Source organism: Leptodactylus fuscus, chromosome 10 (assembly GCF_031893055.1).
Source record: "Leptodactylus fuscus isolate aLepFus1 chromosome 10, aLepFus1.hap2, whole genome shotgun sequence".
Classification (NCBI taxonomy): Eukaryota; Metazoa; Chordata; class Amphibia; order Anura; family Leptodactylidae; genus Leptodactylus; species Leptodactylus fuscus.
In genome coordinates this window covers 19,520,908-19,537,827 of record NC_134274.1, presented here as the reverse complement: position 1 = coordinate 19,537,827, position 16,920 = coordinate 19,520,908, and the positions used below count along the sequence as shown (strand labels likewise).

General features: G+C 41.8%; 1 protein-coding gene across 1 annotated transcript in view; it reads right to left on the bottom strand.

Moving 5' to 3' along the window:
- The window catches only part of BLNK (B cell linker), a 94,821-nt gene extending 83,838 nt beyond the window's left edge, over positions 1–10,983 (bottom strand). The window contains exons 1-2 of the mRNA XM_075258486.1: positions 10,909–10,983; positions 6,771–6,833 (exon numbers count right to left, since the gene is read on the bottom strand). Of these exons, the coding sequence (XP_075114587.1) occupies positions 6,771–6,833; positions 10,909–10,983 (138 nt within the window). The remainder of the gene's footprint in view (positions 1–6,770; positions 6,834–10,908) is intronic.
- Between the last annotated feature and the right edge of the window lie 5,937 nt (positions 10,984–16,920).

Here is a 16,920-nt window from a genome sequence, read left to right as displayed (position 1 = left end):
GTTCCCTACTATCTCTATGTCAATCACCATCCAATCACTTTTTATGTCTGGCTTTATACTGCGCTCTTCTTTTTTGTAGCTTGTTTTTGTATTATCATTATCCATTACTTACCCATTTTGGGTCATGTTTAGTATAATTTTAGGATACTAATTGTATGGATCCATTAGCTGGTGTTATACATACTGCCCCCTTTCTTCTTTATTTACTATAGAAGTGATGAGATCATTATAATGATCGGCGCCTATCTGAATGAGGGCTTCTGCTGATTGCGTCCGTGGGGATGGGCGGAGATTCTGCCCGTGTCTCCGTGAGCCCGGCCAATGAATGGGAATCAGCCGCTCGATGTTTTTCTTGGGCGGAGCGACTGTCTTGTTCAGTGTGCTCCGTGCGCAATGCGACGAGTACGCATGCGCATCGGCGATAGGCTTATTGGTCACTTCTGTATTCGGGCCGGGTTAGTTGTTCGTCCGCTTTTTTCTTCTTAGACGGGCGGTGCTAACACTCTTCCTTACGTGCGCAATGCTGTGGAGAAGTATGCGCAGCGGCAGGAGGTTGATTGGTCACCTCTACATTCGGGCTGGGTGAGTTGTCTGTTCTCTTTCCCTTTCACAGATGGGCACGTTTAACATCCTGCCTTACGTGCGCAATGTTGTGGGTAGATATGCGCGTCGGCAGGATATCGATTGGGCACGGGCCAGGTGAATTTATCATTACTTGTGACACTAGGTAACTATTGGTGCGTTTTAGATCCTCCTACTGAGTGTGGTGTGTTTGTGCTATAGTTCTCCTTCAGGTCCGTCCTGAGGTAATGAGACTTGACTGTGATTGGTTTGTTTTGGTGATTGACATATGAGATTTCCAATCTGATTTTGCCTGAATGTCGTATTTAAAGGACTTGGAGTTCAACATATGGTATTGCATATTAGACTTGAAAAAGCGTTCGATAACGCGAAACGGCTGTTGCCTGTTTTTTCTGCCAATTTATGTCATCCCTCCCTCCCTGAGGATTTGTTTTACTTATTCCAAATAAAGCATTGGTACTATTCCGTTATCGGGCCAGCAGCAGCGCATTTCAGCACCAGCTTTCGGGACAGCAGTTCAGTTCAGCAGCGGGAATTACAATGACATCCGAGGACTGCTGGCCCGATGCTTGTGCCCAGTAGCCAGTACATCAATGACCCCCCCTCCATCTCCTCCTCCTTCCAGTGCTGCCCCCCAGCTCTCCTTACATCTACCCCGTACCCTCTCCCCGCCACATGACTAAGCCGATGCTGGCCCGATGATAGAGGCCGTGCTTGTGTGTAGTAGGCAGTACATCGATCGATGCCCTCATCCTCCTCTTCCTTCCAGTGCTGCCCCCCAGCTCTTCTTACATCTGCCCCGTACCCTCTCCCTGTAATAGGCCTCACCGTAAATCTTGAGCAATGAATGCTACTAGATAGCCGCCGGACGCTGCAGAAAGTTTGTCCCTCCGGCTCGCTGTAGCTCACCGTTCCTATAGTCGGCGTGTTTCTTGTCAGGGCCTGGATTGAGCCCCGGTGTCTTTCCTTTCGGTCTCGGTACTAGCGCTGAGGTGAGGCCTAGTCGTGTGGCGGGGAGAGGGTACGGGGAAGATGTAAGGAGAGCTGGGGGGCAGCACTGGCAGGAGGAGAAGGATGGGGGAGGGGGGTCATCGATGTACTGGTTACTGGGCACAAGCATCGGGCCAGCAGTCCTCGGATGTCATTGTAATTCCCGCTGCTGAACTGCTGTCCCGAAAGCTGCTGCTGAACTGCGCTGCTGCTGGCCCGATAACGGAATAGTACCAAAGCATTTTTTTATATAAAGAAGAAAAGTGCCGTCTACTGATTGGTGAGTGCCCACCCACATTTCTCCATTTTTTCGTTTCTATTACTGTTTTCTAAGGGTTGTGAGCACCACTGTATGTCAGAAGAGTTGCCGATTAAGAGGACCTATTGTTCACAGTTGATAACTATTTTTGCCGTTATTATTGAAGCGAGCAGTGCCGTCCACTTTCTTTCTTTGCATTTGGTCAATTTTTTACATGTGTATTTTGCCAAAATACATGCACGTTTACGCCCTTAAGGGTAAGTTCATACTGAGTATACGCTAGCTTATTTTGTAGAGTAAAATTACACTTGTAAATTTTGCTATCCCATTGACTTCAATGATATTTTTTACACGTGTAAAAATACGCCTGTAAAAATACGCTTGTAAAAATACGCCTGTAAAATGTCATTGAAGTCAATGGGAGTCTTATTTTTACACGTGTATTTTTACACGTGTATTTTGCAAAAATACACGCGCAACCCATGTGGCGGGCAGAAGGTGTAAATAAAAAAAACGCATACTCACTTGTCCCTAGTGCTCTGTTATCCACCACTAGTGTCCATCCAGTCTCATGCTGGTACCCTATTGCTGGGAGTCCTGCACCTCATGTGACTGCTAAGAACAATTAGGGACAGGATTTTGAGAAATGAGATGCCACCAAGAGACCAAATGCACACTGGTGGTAGACAATGGGGTGCTAGGGACAGGCGAGTATGCTTTTTTTTATGGACAACCTCTTTAATGGGGTTTTATGGCCACTTTACTGGTCCCCCTTATAGAGTGGCCCCTTCACTGGTCTATAGGGACCAGTGATGGATGAATTATATTGTGTGGGGCAATGATGGGGGCTAACATCCTGTAGGGTGGACATTAAAGTGTGTGGGGCATTAGATGGGGGATATTAAGGGGTTGTCGGGATTAATATTTTTATGGTCTATCCTCAATAAGCACTTCAATAAGTGCTGAGATGCATTGAAGGCTCAGGTGGACCATTTCTTCCTGGTTCACATCATGTATCTATCACATATCATATCATATATCTATGCTCTAATGGAAATTTATGTCAGGAATGCCTATAACAATTCAACTCATCGATCCTTAATATACGGCATATATGATCATCAGACATGATCTAAGACCTTCATCAAACCTATCCACATATGGGCAATGTTCAATAGGTAGATAGGTAAAAATAAGTAAGTAAAGGCCCGTACAAGTCCCTGAATCTACCTAAGAGAAGGAGTCAAAATGGCGTAAGAAAACCCCCACACTAGGAGAGTTAAAGATGGTAGATCAAAATAAAGTGCATATACCAACTATTTTGACTTCCACCCTTAGGTGGCTTAAGGGACTTGTATTGGCCACCTCCTTTATACAATTGTGTCTTTTTGTATTAGACATTCTCATCTTATGTTTGTGCTGCCTTTTTTCTTAGTAGTTCTAATTTAACGGACATGACTAGAGGGGATATTGTTGAAAAATGATTGAAATGTGAAGCATGTAGACACATATTACACCTACAGTATATAGAGTTAAATGTAAAAAATGACTTCAAGGTATTATCCTATTTTTTTTTACTTCCCCTTTCCGAGAAGGTCACTTTTATTATTTGTTGCCGGGATCTTATCGCCAGCAGGGGTTTTTACTGGAAGTAATGAGATTCATTTGATGAGTCTGCAATGAACCTGTCAATGTCTTGTTTAGTGGGCCTGCTTTACACTGATGACTTGTTTAGTGGGCCTACTCTACACTGATGCCTTGTATAGGGGGCCCGCTCTACACTGATGCCTTGTATAAGGGGCCCACTCTACACTGATGTCTTGTTTAGGGGCCCCAGTTTACACTGATGTCTTGTTTAGTGGGCCCGCTCTACACTGATGCCTTGTTTAGTGGGCCCAAGTCTACACTGATGTCTTGTTTAGTGGGCCCGCTCTACACTGATGCCTTGTATAGGGGGCCTGCTCTACACTGATGCCTTGTTTAGTGGGCCCCTCTCTACATTGATGCCTTGTTTAGGGGCCCCTCTCTACACTGATGCCTTGTTTAGGGGCCCCTCTCTACACTCATGCCTTGTTTAGGGGCCCGCTTTACACTGATGCCTTGTTTAGGGGGGGGGGTCCGCTCTATACTGATGCCTTGTATAGGGGGCCTGCTCTACACTGATGCATTGTTTAGTGGGTCCGTTCTACACTGATGCCTTGTTTAGGGGCCCGCTCTACACTGATGTCTTGTTTAGTGGTCCCGCTCTACACTGATGCTTTGTTTAGGGGGGTCCGCTCTATACTGATGCCTTGTTTAGGGGGTCCGCTCTATACTGATGCCTTGTTTAGGGGGGTCTACTCTATACTGATGCCTTGTTTAAGGGGCTCCGCTCTACACTGACTCCTTGTTTTTTGGGCGAGTTACTTTTTGTAGACAAAAATATACATGAAACCAAATAGAGTTCAACAAAAAAAAAAACAATCTTCATTTTTTTTTTTTGCCTGCATCTGCCCCATTTTAGTAAAAAATAAAATACATATAATTACCCAAGCTTCAAAGCGCTTTATTATTATGTCCGGCTATCTACATAAATTTAACAACCAGATTCAGCGTGAAATTAGGCGAATGCGCCAAGGATATAATTTGCGTAAAAAGAGAAAAGGACATTGAGAATCTCAAACCTATTATGATGGAATGTAAAAAGGCCTCATGAATGTAACCCTGAATTATTAAAAATTAGAGGTATCAACTTTATTAATGTGAGAACACGAGACAACTTACTCAATGCAAAAGTAACTGGATTTGGACACTTAAGTTGATGCGACCAATAGGTTAAAGCGACCAAGGGTTTCGCTCCATTCCTCGTAGCCAAAAATTAATGATATATAATTACCCAAGCTCCAACAAAGAAGTTTGTTATTATGTCCGTCTATCTACAAAGGTTTTACTACCAGCATGAGAGTATGCGAACACGTCAGGGTATAATTTTAGTAAAAAGTGAAAAGAAAATTGAGAATCTCAAACCTATTATGATGGATTTTACAATGGATCATGAATGTAACCCTGAATTATTAAAAATTAGAAGTATTGACTACATTAATGTGGGAACCTGAGATAACTTGCTCAATATGAGAGTGAGTGGATTTTGGCACTTAAAGGGTCCATTCACATGCAGAAAACAGAACCCATTGAAGTCAATGGGAGGCTTTTTTTCAGCGCTGATTGATGCGTATTCCATGCCAGAATCGGCGCCAAATTCCTCCGTGTGTATGGACACAAAGCGAACCTATTAGTAAATCACCCCATGGTCCAGGGGTTAAGTGTTCCAAATGGCCTTGTTGCAAAGCTGTGCGTACCTGTATTAAAATAATAAAACCTTTATATTTCCCTAGAGAGGAGTCCGATAGATTGCATTGGACACTGGTGCTCCTGATGCCTGAGTAGTCGTGCAATTAACCCTAAGGTGTGGCGCATGCGCAATGATTCAACAAAGTCAATGTGTACTTTCCTTGGCTTCATTAAACCACAACACAAGTCCCGGAGGTACAGACACTAGGGTTTTTTTTCAATGCTGGTATGGACAGCTTACAACCGGGCTATTTAGGACATTAAACCCCTGTGGGTGTCCCAAATAACCCTGACAAGTTTCCTTTAAGCTAGTTCTATCAGATCTTACCCCTTTCCCGACATCCGCCGTACTAGTACAGCGCATGTCAGGTGTTTAACTATGGCGGCTGCTCAAGGGCCAACGTCACATTTCCATGACAGCCGGGAGCCTTGTAAAGGCTCCCCGGCCGATCTGCAGTCTCTTTCTTTCGCAGGCTGGTCTATGCAGCCTGCAAAAGAAATGATGATTTTTTTGCAATGCATTGCAATGCATTAGCATTGTAATGCATTGCATTAGTGATCAGACCACTGTTTTGATTCTGATAAAAATTTGAATAAAAAGTGATCAAAGCAATAGCATTTACCGAAAATGGTAGAAATAGTAAATAAACCCGGCCCCGCAAAAAAAGACGCCCTATGCATCGCCGTACACGGACGTAAAAAAAAGTTATGGCTGTCAGAATATGGCGACTTTTAGAAAAATTTTTTTTTAACACAGTTTTGGATATTTTAAAAGAGGTTAAAATGTAAATAAAACCATATAAATTTGGTATCCCCGGAATCGCACCAAAACACAGAATACAGGGGACATGTCATTTTGGCTGCGCAGTGAACGCTGTAAAACTGAAGCCCATAAGAAAGTCGCAGAAATGCATTTTTTCTTCAAATCCACCCCATTCTGAATTTTTTTCCAGCTTCCCAGTACATTAGGGGTTAAAGAGATTGGGCTTTGCTGCAGTCCTTTAAGAATTGGTCTATGTGGGTCTTTATTTTATGTGTTTAGTTAATTATCTTTTTTGATTTTTTCTATAGGATTGAAGTTTTTGGTTTATATTTATGTGGGCTTCCATAATTCAGAGACAACCTCGGTGCATCATTTATTTTCTCTTTTCACATTCCTCACTTTTCTGTTTTGCACACGTCGGCACATTTTTAAAGCACATGATTGTAATTTTTTTGCTCATTACGTCTTGCACTTTTAATTTTCTTTTTTTCTTATTTTATCTTTGACATTTCCATGTGGCCTTCCCCAGGCGCTTTCGTACAGCGAGTTTGTGGTCTCATAACTCGTATCCACAAACATAGCATTGGGTTATTCTTGATGCAAGTACCCTGCTCAGATGTTGAGCTTTTTAAAGGATTGTCCAATCTGTGTACTATATAGTGCACAGAGCCAGAAACAATTGCCTATAAATGGGTTGGCCGCGGGTACTACAGTTCAGCTCCTGTTGACCTCAATGAGGTTTAACCAGCCATATTAAATCTTCCATAATAAATACTATACCTCATTGGTATTTGGTATTCTTGCCATATACAAAATATATTGTAGTTAAAATCTTAACAGACTTACCAAAAAGCTGTAGCCATCTAATCCCAATCTCTCCAGCACTCCGACACATTCCGGAATTCCATACTGAAATATAACCACACATAATGATAATGGGTCAGTCAGTAGAAAATCGCAGGATATCTGGGGTACGAATGGTCTGACACATAGGATATAGAATTGGAGATAGAGTGTTCAGTTACATGGTATATCTAGAAAGAGTGCTTTGACACATAGAATATCTAGAGGCAGGGACATCTAAACAATAGAGGTCTGCTACATGGTATATACAGAGAAAGAGTGGTCAGATACAAAGGATATATGGGGAAAGAGTGGTGTGATATCTGGGATATCAGTGGAAAGAGTATTCTGATACATAGGATATTTGGGGAAAGAGTGGTCTCATGCATGGGCTATGTATAGAATGATTGGTCTAATACATAAGATATATGAGGGAAATTGGTATGACACACAGGATATCTGGAAAAATAATGGTCTGTTACATGGGATTCCTGGAGAATGAGTTGTGATACATAGGATATCTGGAGAATGATTGATTTAATATTTGGGATATCGGGAGAAAAAGTGGTCTGATACATGGAATATCTAATGAAAGAGTGGTCTAATATATTGGATATCTGGAGAGCTTTCTGATACATAGAATATCTGGAGAATGAGGGGACTCATATATAGCATATCTTAAGAACAAAAGGGCTGATATATAGGAGAGCTGGAGAAAAATGGACTCATTCATATTCGGAGAACCAGTAGTCTGGTATATAGGAGGGCTGCGGAAAGAGCGGTCTGATCCGTAGAAGAGCTGGTGAAATAATGGGGTCATACATAGAAGAGCTCAAGAAAGACTGGTCTAATACATAGTAGACCTGGTACATGGGCTACAGACAGAGTGGTCCTATACTGTATATATAAAAGCTTAAGAAAGTTAGGTCACTTATATAGAAGTGGTCGAATACATTGGAGAGCTAGAAGCAAAGGTGAAATAACAATGGTGGATGATTGGACTGGAGATAGTGGTCGGCTACACAAGGTGAAGAGAGAATAGAAGTTTGGAGAATGAATGGCCTTATAGGAGAGCACATATAAGAGGGATATATATATATATATATATATATATATATATATATATATATATATTCTGAAATGAAGAGTAGTTTACTGGATGTAATACGCGGAAGAACTATTACCACAAGAGTGACACAACTGGTTGGTGTCACAATACTCACAACTTTCTGGAAGAAGTTGGTGTTCAGGTTACATCACTAACAACATGAAACATGGTCTTACAGTTCTCTATTTGACGTCTGATACTTGTAGTAGTGTTTGTGGATGTTTTTGATTGTGACAGCTTCTGCTGTTGACATTTGGGTTAGTTGATTTACGAAATGATCGGGTCACATAGACAGTCACTTCCCGGACTCTCCCTCTATATGGTGGTCACACCAAATATTGATGTGATTTAGATTTTTTATATTTATTTACAAAAATAAACTATTAAAGGGGACCACTATTGATCGGTGAAAAGGGAACTTTTGGGTAGTGTGCACACCGCTCTGTTCCTTTCAATGGGAGGGCTCGGTCAGTAGAATGAATGGGCCATGGCCATCCAGGGTCGCTTTCCTGCAGTTCTGCTGCACGGTAGGAAATTGATATTCTATGAATTTATTTACATCCTTAACATATGGAAGTCATTCAGACAACAGAGGACAGCGGCATTTCCCTGATGGTATTTCCTTCATTCCACTGACCATTTTGATGCCTGATTCTGTCAATGGGAACAGTAGAGGGGCTGTCAACATCACAACATAGTCTCCGCTATCCATTCAATTTCATTTCCAGATGGCTGCACTTTCCTATTACCCGAATCTCTCATACTTGTAAAAGGGACGATATGGGAATTAAAAATGTATTAGAAAGCTGCATATAAGGCAATTTCCTAATACACAAGTGAAAGTTCACCAAGGTTACACCTTTGCTTTAAATGTAAAGATCCCATGAGAACCTATCTGTATTTTTTCTAGTCCTTTAGAACATATCTGTTCCTTTTCCTACACGCTGAATTCTACACCAGCTCATAGCTGGCGTAAATTTCAGGCATCATTTATGCCAATAAACACTGGCTGATTTGCATTTCTTCTATAAAATAACTTATGGACAATAAAAATAGCGCCTCCTGTACAGATTGACTTATACAGCACAGTCCAGTCCACCTGTTACAAATGGAGCTATGTTTCAGTTCTCTGCATATCTGGTTGCCAGTTGTCGTAGCCCCTACCAAACACCAAAGGGATAATGCCAAGTTTACAACTGATGGCAATTATAGGGGTCTGATGCTGTTACATAGTTGGTTGAAAAAAGTTCAACCAAGGGATGGGAAACGGCATGACATTCTATACATTTCCATAAGCATCAATGATATTTTGCTATAAAAAGGCATCTAATCCTTTTTCTGAAGTAGTCAGCTGAGACTGCTGGCTCCTGGGGTAGGCTATTCCACAGATTCACAGTCCATAAAGTATAGATTCAGCTCCTGGGGTAGCCTATTCCACAGATTCACAGTCCATACAGTATAGATTCAGCTCCTGGGGTAGGCTATTCCACAGATTCACAGTCCATAAAGTATATATTCAGCTCCTGGAGTAGAATATTAAACAGATTCACAGTCCATACAGTGAAGAAGCTTTGTCGGCTCTTGAGACAAAGATGGAGAGCATGCCCCCTTGTCTTTTGAGGGGGTTTTACATCAAACAGCTTTTCCCCATATTTCAGGTATGGGCCATTTATATATTTATATAGGTTTAACTCCTGTATAATGTCTCTTCTCCAGACTAAACAGATTTAATTTCTTTAGACTCTCCTCGTACCTGAGGTCCAACTCTTGGAATCCTTTCTATGTACTGGTTCAAGAACTGACCTGCATAATCCAGATGAACGTACCAATGACTTATAAAGTGGCAATATTACATCTGTTACATCGTCCTGTGAGTTTATAAATGATGCCAAAAAAAGTATTTTTTCAGTGGTCACATCCTTATGAAATTCCACCCACAAGTCTCCACCTCCTCACAATCTTCACCCACATTTGCCACTTCACGCTCACTTTCATGCCACTTCTGACATACATACACATTCCACCTCCCTTGCTTTTAGCCTTAACTTTGCAAACGGGTGTAAAATCTGGAATGTTTACAGCCCAATCATGTGTGGAATCTGGCCATATCTGAGCCACAGCAACTATATCAATGTGTTCCTCCCGGACCAGGGTCTCAAGCTCCCCCAGTATGCTTACCAGGATTTTGGCCAGATTTGATTATACTGTTTGTTTGTAATAAATGGATCTCCGTATCAACTATTCTAATCCCCCCACCACAATCCACATCTCCACCCACCATGGTAGCCTGTTCCCTCTCTGACCTATCTACTCCTATATCTGCCCGGCTATCCCCCTGCGTCCCTAGTTTAAATGCTCCACCACCCCCTGTAGAATTCTATCCCACAGCACAGTGGACCCCCTTCCATTCAGGTGCAAGTTACCTGTGGGAAACAGCTTTCACCCCAGCGAAAAGTCAGCCCAGTGCTCTAGGAACCCAAATCCTTCTTTCCTGCACCAAGACTTGAGCCAAGCATTGAACTCCTTAAGCTCCCATTGTCTTTCTTGTGTACCCCATGGCACAGGAGTAGATTTCTTGTGACAGAGACACAAGTTGTTAATGTCATCCCCTTTAAGCAATGGTATTTCTTAGTAACATGCCATTACTTTTTATCATATGGATATTTTTTTAAGCTCATAAAAGTTTTTGTAGACTAGATACATTGTAACAAATTCTCAGAAATGAAAAACCACTATCAGTATACGGGCTGCAATGGAATGTGACTTTTGACCTCTGAACCTGTACAGGAGGACACTGCATTACTTACTGTCTAGATACAATCTTTTTTATAGCCACAGAGGGCACTATATGGTGTGGGCGACTAAATATTTACACCAATGGATGCAGAACCGGAGACTTTAATATCTACTTGATTAGAGAAGTGCTACATTATATCAGCCACATATGTTTTGATCCCCCCCCCCCACTGTATCCAGTATCATTCCCATAATTCTAGGCTCCTGTATGCAGTACGTCGAGTCACACGCTCTTACCTGCTTAAAAAGATCTGCGACTTGTGAAGTTGTCCAACTTTCAAAGTCTTCCCGGAGCGGGAGTTTAAAAGCCATGGTCTAATCTGGAGATTTGGAGGGATTGCATTAAATACAGTAGTCTGTGCTCAGCTGCTCTTAGAGATTTACTAATTCTCAAAGAGGAAGTGTCCTTAGCCGTCTAGCTGTGTGAAACATGACTTAACCCCCACGCTGCCAGAGCTCAAGCTCTAATACCAAAGGGAAGAGTAAACCAGTTTAAAAGCATCAGATTACAGAATGTGTATACAACGTAGCAAAAGGAACTCCAAATGTCGCAACAGTATGTAAAGGAACCCACGTAATAAACATTAAATATGGTAGAACATTTATATCCATCTCTATAACCCTATGACTCTAAAATAAAACAATAGCTATTTTACTATTATACTTTTGATTAAAAATATCCTGCCGTTATGCGTATACAGTTCCTATGCAGAGTTATGCATCGGTTACAATAAGGGATGTCCAATCGAAGTTGTGGAGTCAAGGCCAGTTTTGGGTGGAGCTGGACAGAAAAAGTTACTGGTCGTGGCTTTATTACATGCAAATTGGGTATTTGTTTGGCAACTTTTTTTTACTCCACCCTAGCCTCTTTTCCGGAAAGGGGGCATGCCAAGGGTATTTAGGACACAGGACGGATTTATTATTATCTAAGATGTAAATTATGCTGAAATCTCCTTGCACCTCATTTTTGTCCATCTTCTGTCCATACTCACAGCCAGCGTCGGGGTTATAAAGACTGGTATTAGTAATGCCTGACTTCATAAATCTTTCCCTCTAACTTTGACTTTAAAACAAAGTGATTTGTCGAGAAGCGGAGGTCACAGGGAGTCTATGATGGAAGCGTCAGACTACACACATCATTTGTATGTAGTCTGTAGCCATGGAGGCTCACATACATTCATACAGAAAATTGTAAGCTGTCTTTTATTAAGATTAATGATACAATGTGTCAGTAATACAACGCAAATGTACATACAGCATGTCCGACATGTTGTGGCTATCCCTCCCACCATGACACATTCTCATAGCCACAGTTCACGTAGCATAAAGTTCCTGTATTTGAGATCACTGAAATTGGGAGTGAGGCAAGACACGTGCAATATGAGTCAGCAAGCAGGAAATGTGACGTTAGGGAATTTTTGTGAAGTCAGAGGAGCGATAGAAAGTTTGCACTGGTGACATCCCAGTAAAAGACCAATGTTGAAAGGATTGACCAAAACTGGATCCATGAGCAACATCTCATGTAGTCTGTACGTTCTCCTCGTGTTTGTGTGGGTTTCTCCTGGGTTCCTCAGTTTCCTTTCACATGCCAAAAATATACTGAAAGTAAATTGGCATCCCCCATACAGCTGACCCTAGTCAGATGAGTGTCTGTATGGCGGCCCTTTAAACGTGCATGCTTGACCAGTTTGATCATATATTCTTATTGGAACAGTGAGTTGGCAAATGTTTGGCCACCAGTTATGTTATATGTAGCCATCTTAAAAATATTAGATTGTGCCAAGATACGATCAAGGAACACAGGATGTTGAGGTATGTAAGAAACACGTACAAAGCCACATAAACACTTTCCAATTTTGACTTCTCTTTTTTCTCACCTTGCACTTGCAGTTTTTCATATCCTCAAAAAAATTAATGAAAGCAGAAACCTTTGAAAACTTAAAATGCTTTTCCAGACTTATTTATTGGCCATCAACTGAAGATCATTGGGGGGTCCAACACCTGGGACCCCCGCGCTTCATCTGTTTGAATGAACAGTGGTGCTCCCTGAGTCCCACTGTACAGGCCACGTTCATCGCCTGTACACAGTTCAGTCCCATGCAAGTGAATATTTCTGAGCTATGATACAAATATAAGGTTGTGTGCTTGGTCTTTGGTGTAGAGGCTGCAACGATCACCTGAATGTTTCAGTCTCTTCAAACAGTTGATCGGCGGAGAACCAAGTGTTGAAGCCCAATCGATCTTAAACTGATGGTCTATCCTAAAGATTATCATCAAATTATAAGCCTGGAAATTAAGCCATTAAGGGGTCGAGACTGAAAGTACAAACTTGCCAACCGTCCTTTCAGAAGGGATCTCTGCAAAACGCTCCAAAGGGGCTAAATTATCACAAACCTCACCAAAAAGTGTGTTTCTGGACAGAGAGGGGGTGAAGCCAGGAGTGGGATTAAAAGCTAAAAATCCCTTTAACTATCATTTCATCCTTTTATTGTAACTCATTTGCGTACAAAGCTTAAAATAGCTTGAAGAGAAGTAACACTTTAATGTTTTGGGTGTTGAAATCTAAGCAATTTATCGTTTTCCTTTCTAGATGGGACTTTGAAGTCTCACTATAACATTCATGACAAGGGTGGACATACTATAAAAGCAGACTATATATATATAGGACTACATGGGGCTCCAACAAAATGGTAGCCCAGATTGACCTGTTTTCCTCGAGTATGATAGATTATCAGTATTAGATTAGATGGGGTTTGGTTTGTGTGTTGCTCTTCCATGGTGCCACCAGTGATATCAGAGGTTGCCCGGGATTTCCATGATGGGAAGAGGCATATTATTTTACAGCCGTTCCCACTCATACAGCAGTCAGAAGTGCCTTCTGCTTGTAAGGTGGCTTGCAGGATTTGAACAGCCCGAGGAGGAGACACCCAATTCGGTAGCGGGTTCATGGAACCAGGACACTATCTATCAAACGGTAAAAGACTCTGCAGCTGGAGGTCCAGCTGTCTGCGGTGTGCGAGTCTCCATTCCTCCCCCAGAGAAGGTGACCTATGAGGAAAGGGGGGCAGTGTGGCTTGGCAGCTGGTCTGAAAAATGGTACATCGGCCAGGTGAGCACCATATTGCATATTGTCCCACTGGTACAAGTGGCCAAACTGCTGTGCACTTGTTAAATCCCACTAAAAAAAAAATCATGCCACAAAAAACAAACACTAAATAAAATATCAAAATCAAATAACTGATGTCATTAATAAAAACTAATCATGTCATAAAAAAGAAACCCCACTAAAAAAACAAAACAAAAAATGATATAGTAAAAAAAAAAAATCATGCCACAAGAAGACAAACCCCACTAAAATATAAAATAAAATAAAAATTGATGCCATTAAAAAACAAATCATGCGGGGCAACACGGTGGCTCAGTGGTTAGCATTGCAGCCTTGCAGCTTGTAGTCCTGGGTTTGAATCCTGCCAGGAACAACATCTGCAAGTAGCTTGTATGTTCTCCCTGTGTTTGCGTGGATTTCCTCCTATTCTACAAAGACATACTGATATTGTGATCCCTATTTGGGGCTCACAATCTACATTAAAAAAACAAAACAAAACCAAAATAAATCATGCCACATAAAAACTAACCCTCATATGTCTACATCAAAAGAAAAATGTAAATGTTATCACTCCATGTTGTCATTCTAAAAAACAAAAACAAAAAATTGTCAGACAGACTCCTAAGAAAGAGGAACTTTAAGGCTGGGTTCACACGAGGTTTTTTGGACCAGATTTTGACGCGGAATCCACGTCAGAATCCGGCTCAAAAACAACTCCCATTGAATTCAATGGGTTTCTTTTTTGGTTTGTTCCCACTCGCGGAATAAAGAAGCGACATGCCCTTTCTTGATGCGGATTCTGTGTCCCGAGACTCCCTCCCAACTAGGTCCGTTCATTTGGGCCTAATCCGGAGTGGAATGCCACAACTGGATGCTGGTGCACTGTATGCACTGCACCAGTATCCAGTCATGGCTAGCCGTTCTTTGGTTTCTGAGGTGGCCTCCGCCTCAAAATCCGGTCCAAAAAACCCTGTATGAACATGGCCTAAGGTTTTAGACAATATTTCCAGGTTGAAATAAACCATCTTTGGCCCCTGAAGTGTCCTCTGCATGGCTGCAGCTCTATGGTAACGTTGCGTCCAGTTACACATTCCCTGCAATAACAATTTGTGATGTCATAATGGTATATAAATGTGCGTTATTCCCCGTAAATGCATCTTTCACATTGCAGTGCCAGAGGAAAACATGATATGTCAGTTTTCTCCCTCCAGGTTGTGACTCTGATGAATCTGCTTATAACACTCCTTGTGTAAACAGTCATAGGCTGTCAACCTCAGTATGTCTCCTCTGTGCAAGCATCACAAGGAGTACACACACATCAATTGTTTACAGTCCCCGTACCCCAGAGCGTCCGTCTTCCATGATTACTAGTGCTGCTCACGAGCTGCGATGTTCCTGCCATCACTTACTGGCACTGGAGTACGAGTCAATTTATCTGTATAAGAAATGCCAAACCTGGGATTCTTTATTAGCTCAAACTCACTAAAATTACTTGTCTAATTAAAATTCTTTCATTTGTCATTTTTTTGTGTCGAAACTCCTTTTGAAATGGTGTTTTTATGTCAGATGTAAGATATCAAAGACGGCACTGTAAGGCTAGCGGCTCTCGCCTACAGAGTACATGGAAATATTCCTGATCTCATTAACCATAGGCATTGCATTCATCTGGCGGGTTTATGTTTATATACAGTAATTTTGCCACAAAAGGTTTAGACATGGTCAACTATGCCTTTGAGTATGCTGTATATAGACTTGCTATGTATCCTATGCTATGCATAAAAATATACTGTGGGCCATTTTCTTTGGTACTATGATAGGTGCAGAGGTAGCGACCCCTGGACCTTTGTGCCTGAGAGGTTTCCCTTATGAATGGTACATGGAAGGTGTGGACATCTGTTACTGACATTGCTTAAAGCACCACTTTAGGGAAATTGTAAGGGAAATATATAAAGTATAGCTTTTGGCTGAAATAAAGGGCCAAAGTGTCAATAAAGTGGCTTTCACCGCTCCAATAACTTACTCTTTGCACTCTTCAATAGACACTTTTCCACTGATTCCGATGCAGTTGGAATTTTTTCTCTATCTCCTACCATTCCTGAGCAATCGGTGTAGTAATTTTCAGTACCCAATGCTCTCTAATGTCAAGTGCTCCTGATGTGGAGCAGACTACCTGGGACAGCTCACCTGATAGTAGAGAGACTAATAAGTATACTGGCATCAACAATTCCAGAGCAGTAGGGACTAAAGAAAAAATTCCAACTGAGCTGGAATAAGTGAAGTGGCACCTACTGTAGAATGTAAGGAATTGGAGGTGGTGAAGGGTCCTCATGACAGTTCTTGCCCTACCGAAAAATAAAAAATTATGTAAGGCTGGCTTCATAGGAGACTCGGCCGCAGGTTACTCTTAAAAGCGGAGGACTTTTCTCTCTGCTGGTGTCCGTATACAACTGGCTGAAATTGTTTGGACACCCAGTGGACCCTATCTTTCTCCATCTTTTAGGTTCCCATGTGGATCCAAACAACAGAGACCCAAAGGTTAGTGTGAACCTAGCATAAGGCTCAAGGTGGGTTTAATAAAGAAGAAACACTTTACCCTCTACTTCCTATTCCCGTCATGATACACAGGAAATGTCCAATCAGCCAATCACTGGCCTCAGCAGTGAACCATCGTAGCTATTGATTGGCTGACTGGACATTTTTGATTTGTCTTGACAGGACCAGGATGTAGAGAGCAATGGCGACAATTTCTTTTTTTTTTTTTTTTTTTTAAATCCGCTAAGGCCCCCTTAAGAACAAATTTTTCCTTATTGGACAACCCCTTTAAATAAAACTCGTCCTCCATGAGACGAGAACAATAACTCACATCAGTCATGGCCATCTTACTAGATCGTCTTTTCTTTAGTGTTCTCTGACTTTTCACTTGAATTTGTAAAAGTTGAGGGGTTTGTAAACTCCGGTAGTTTTGGATGGGTTCCCATTGCTGCTGGGTCTCATAGCACTTGCACGGTTTACTATGATTACAGCAATGTCAAAACTACAGGAAGTGTGCGTGCCTCTCGGCTGTGGAGTGCAGCTTGTCTGGCAAAATCAGGTTGGGGGAATATCATTGCTTCTTTATACACTGAGCTACTTAAGTTTGCACA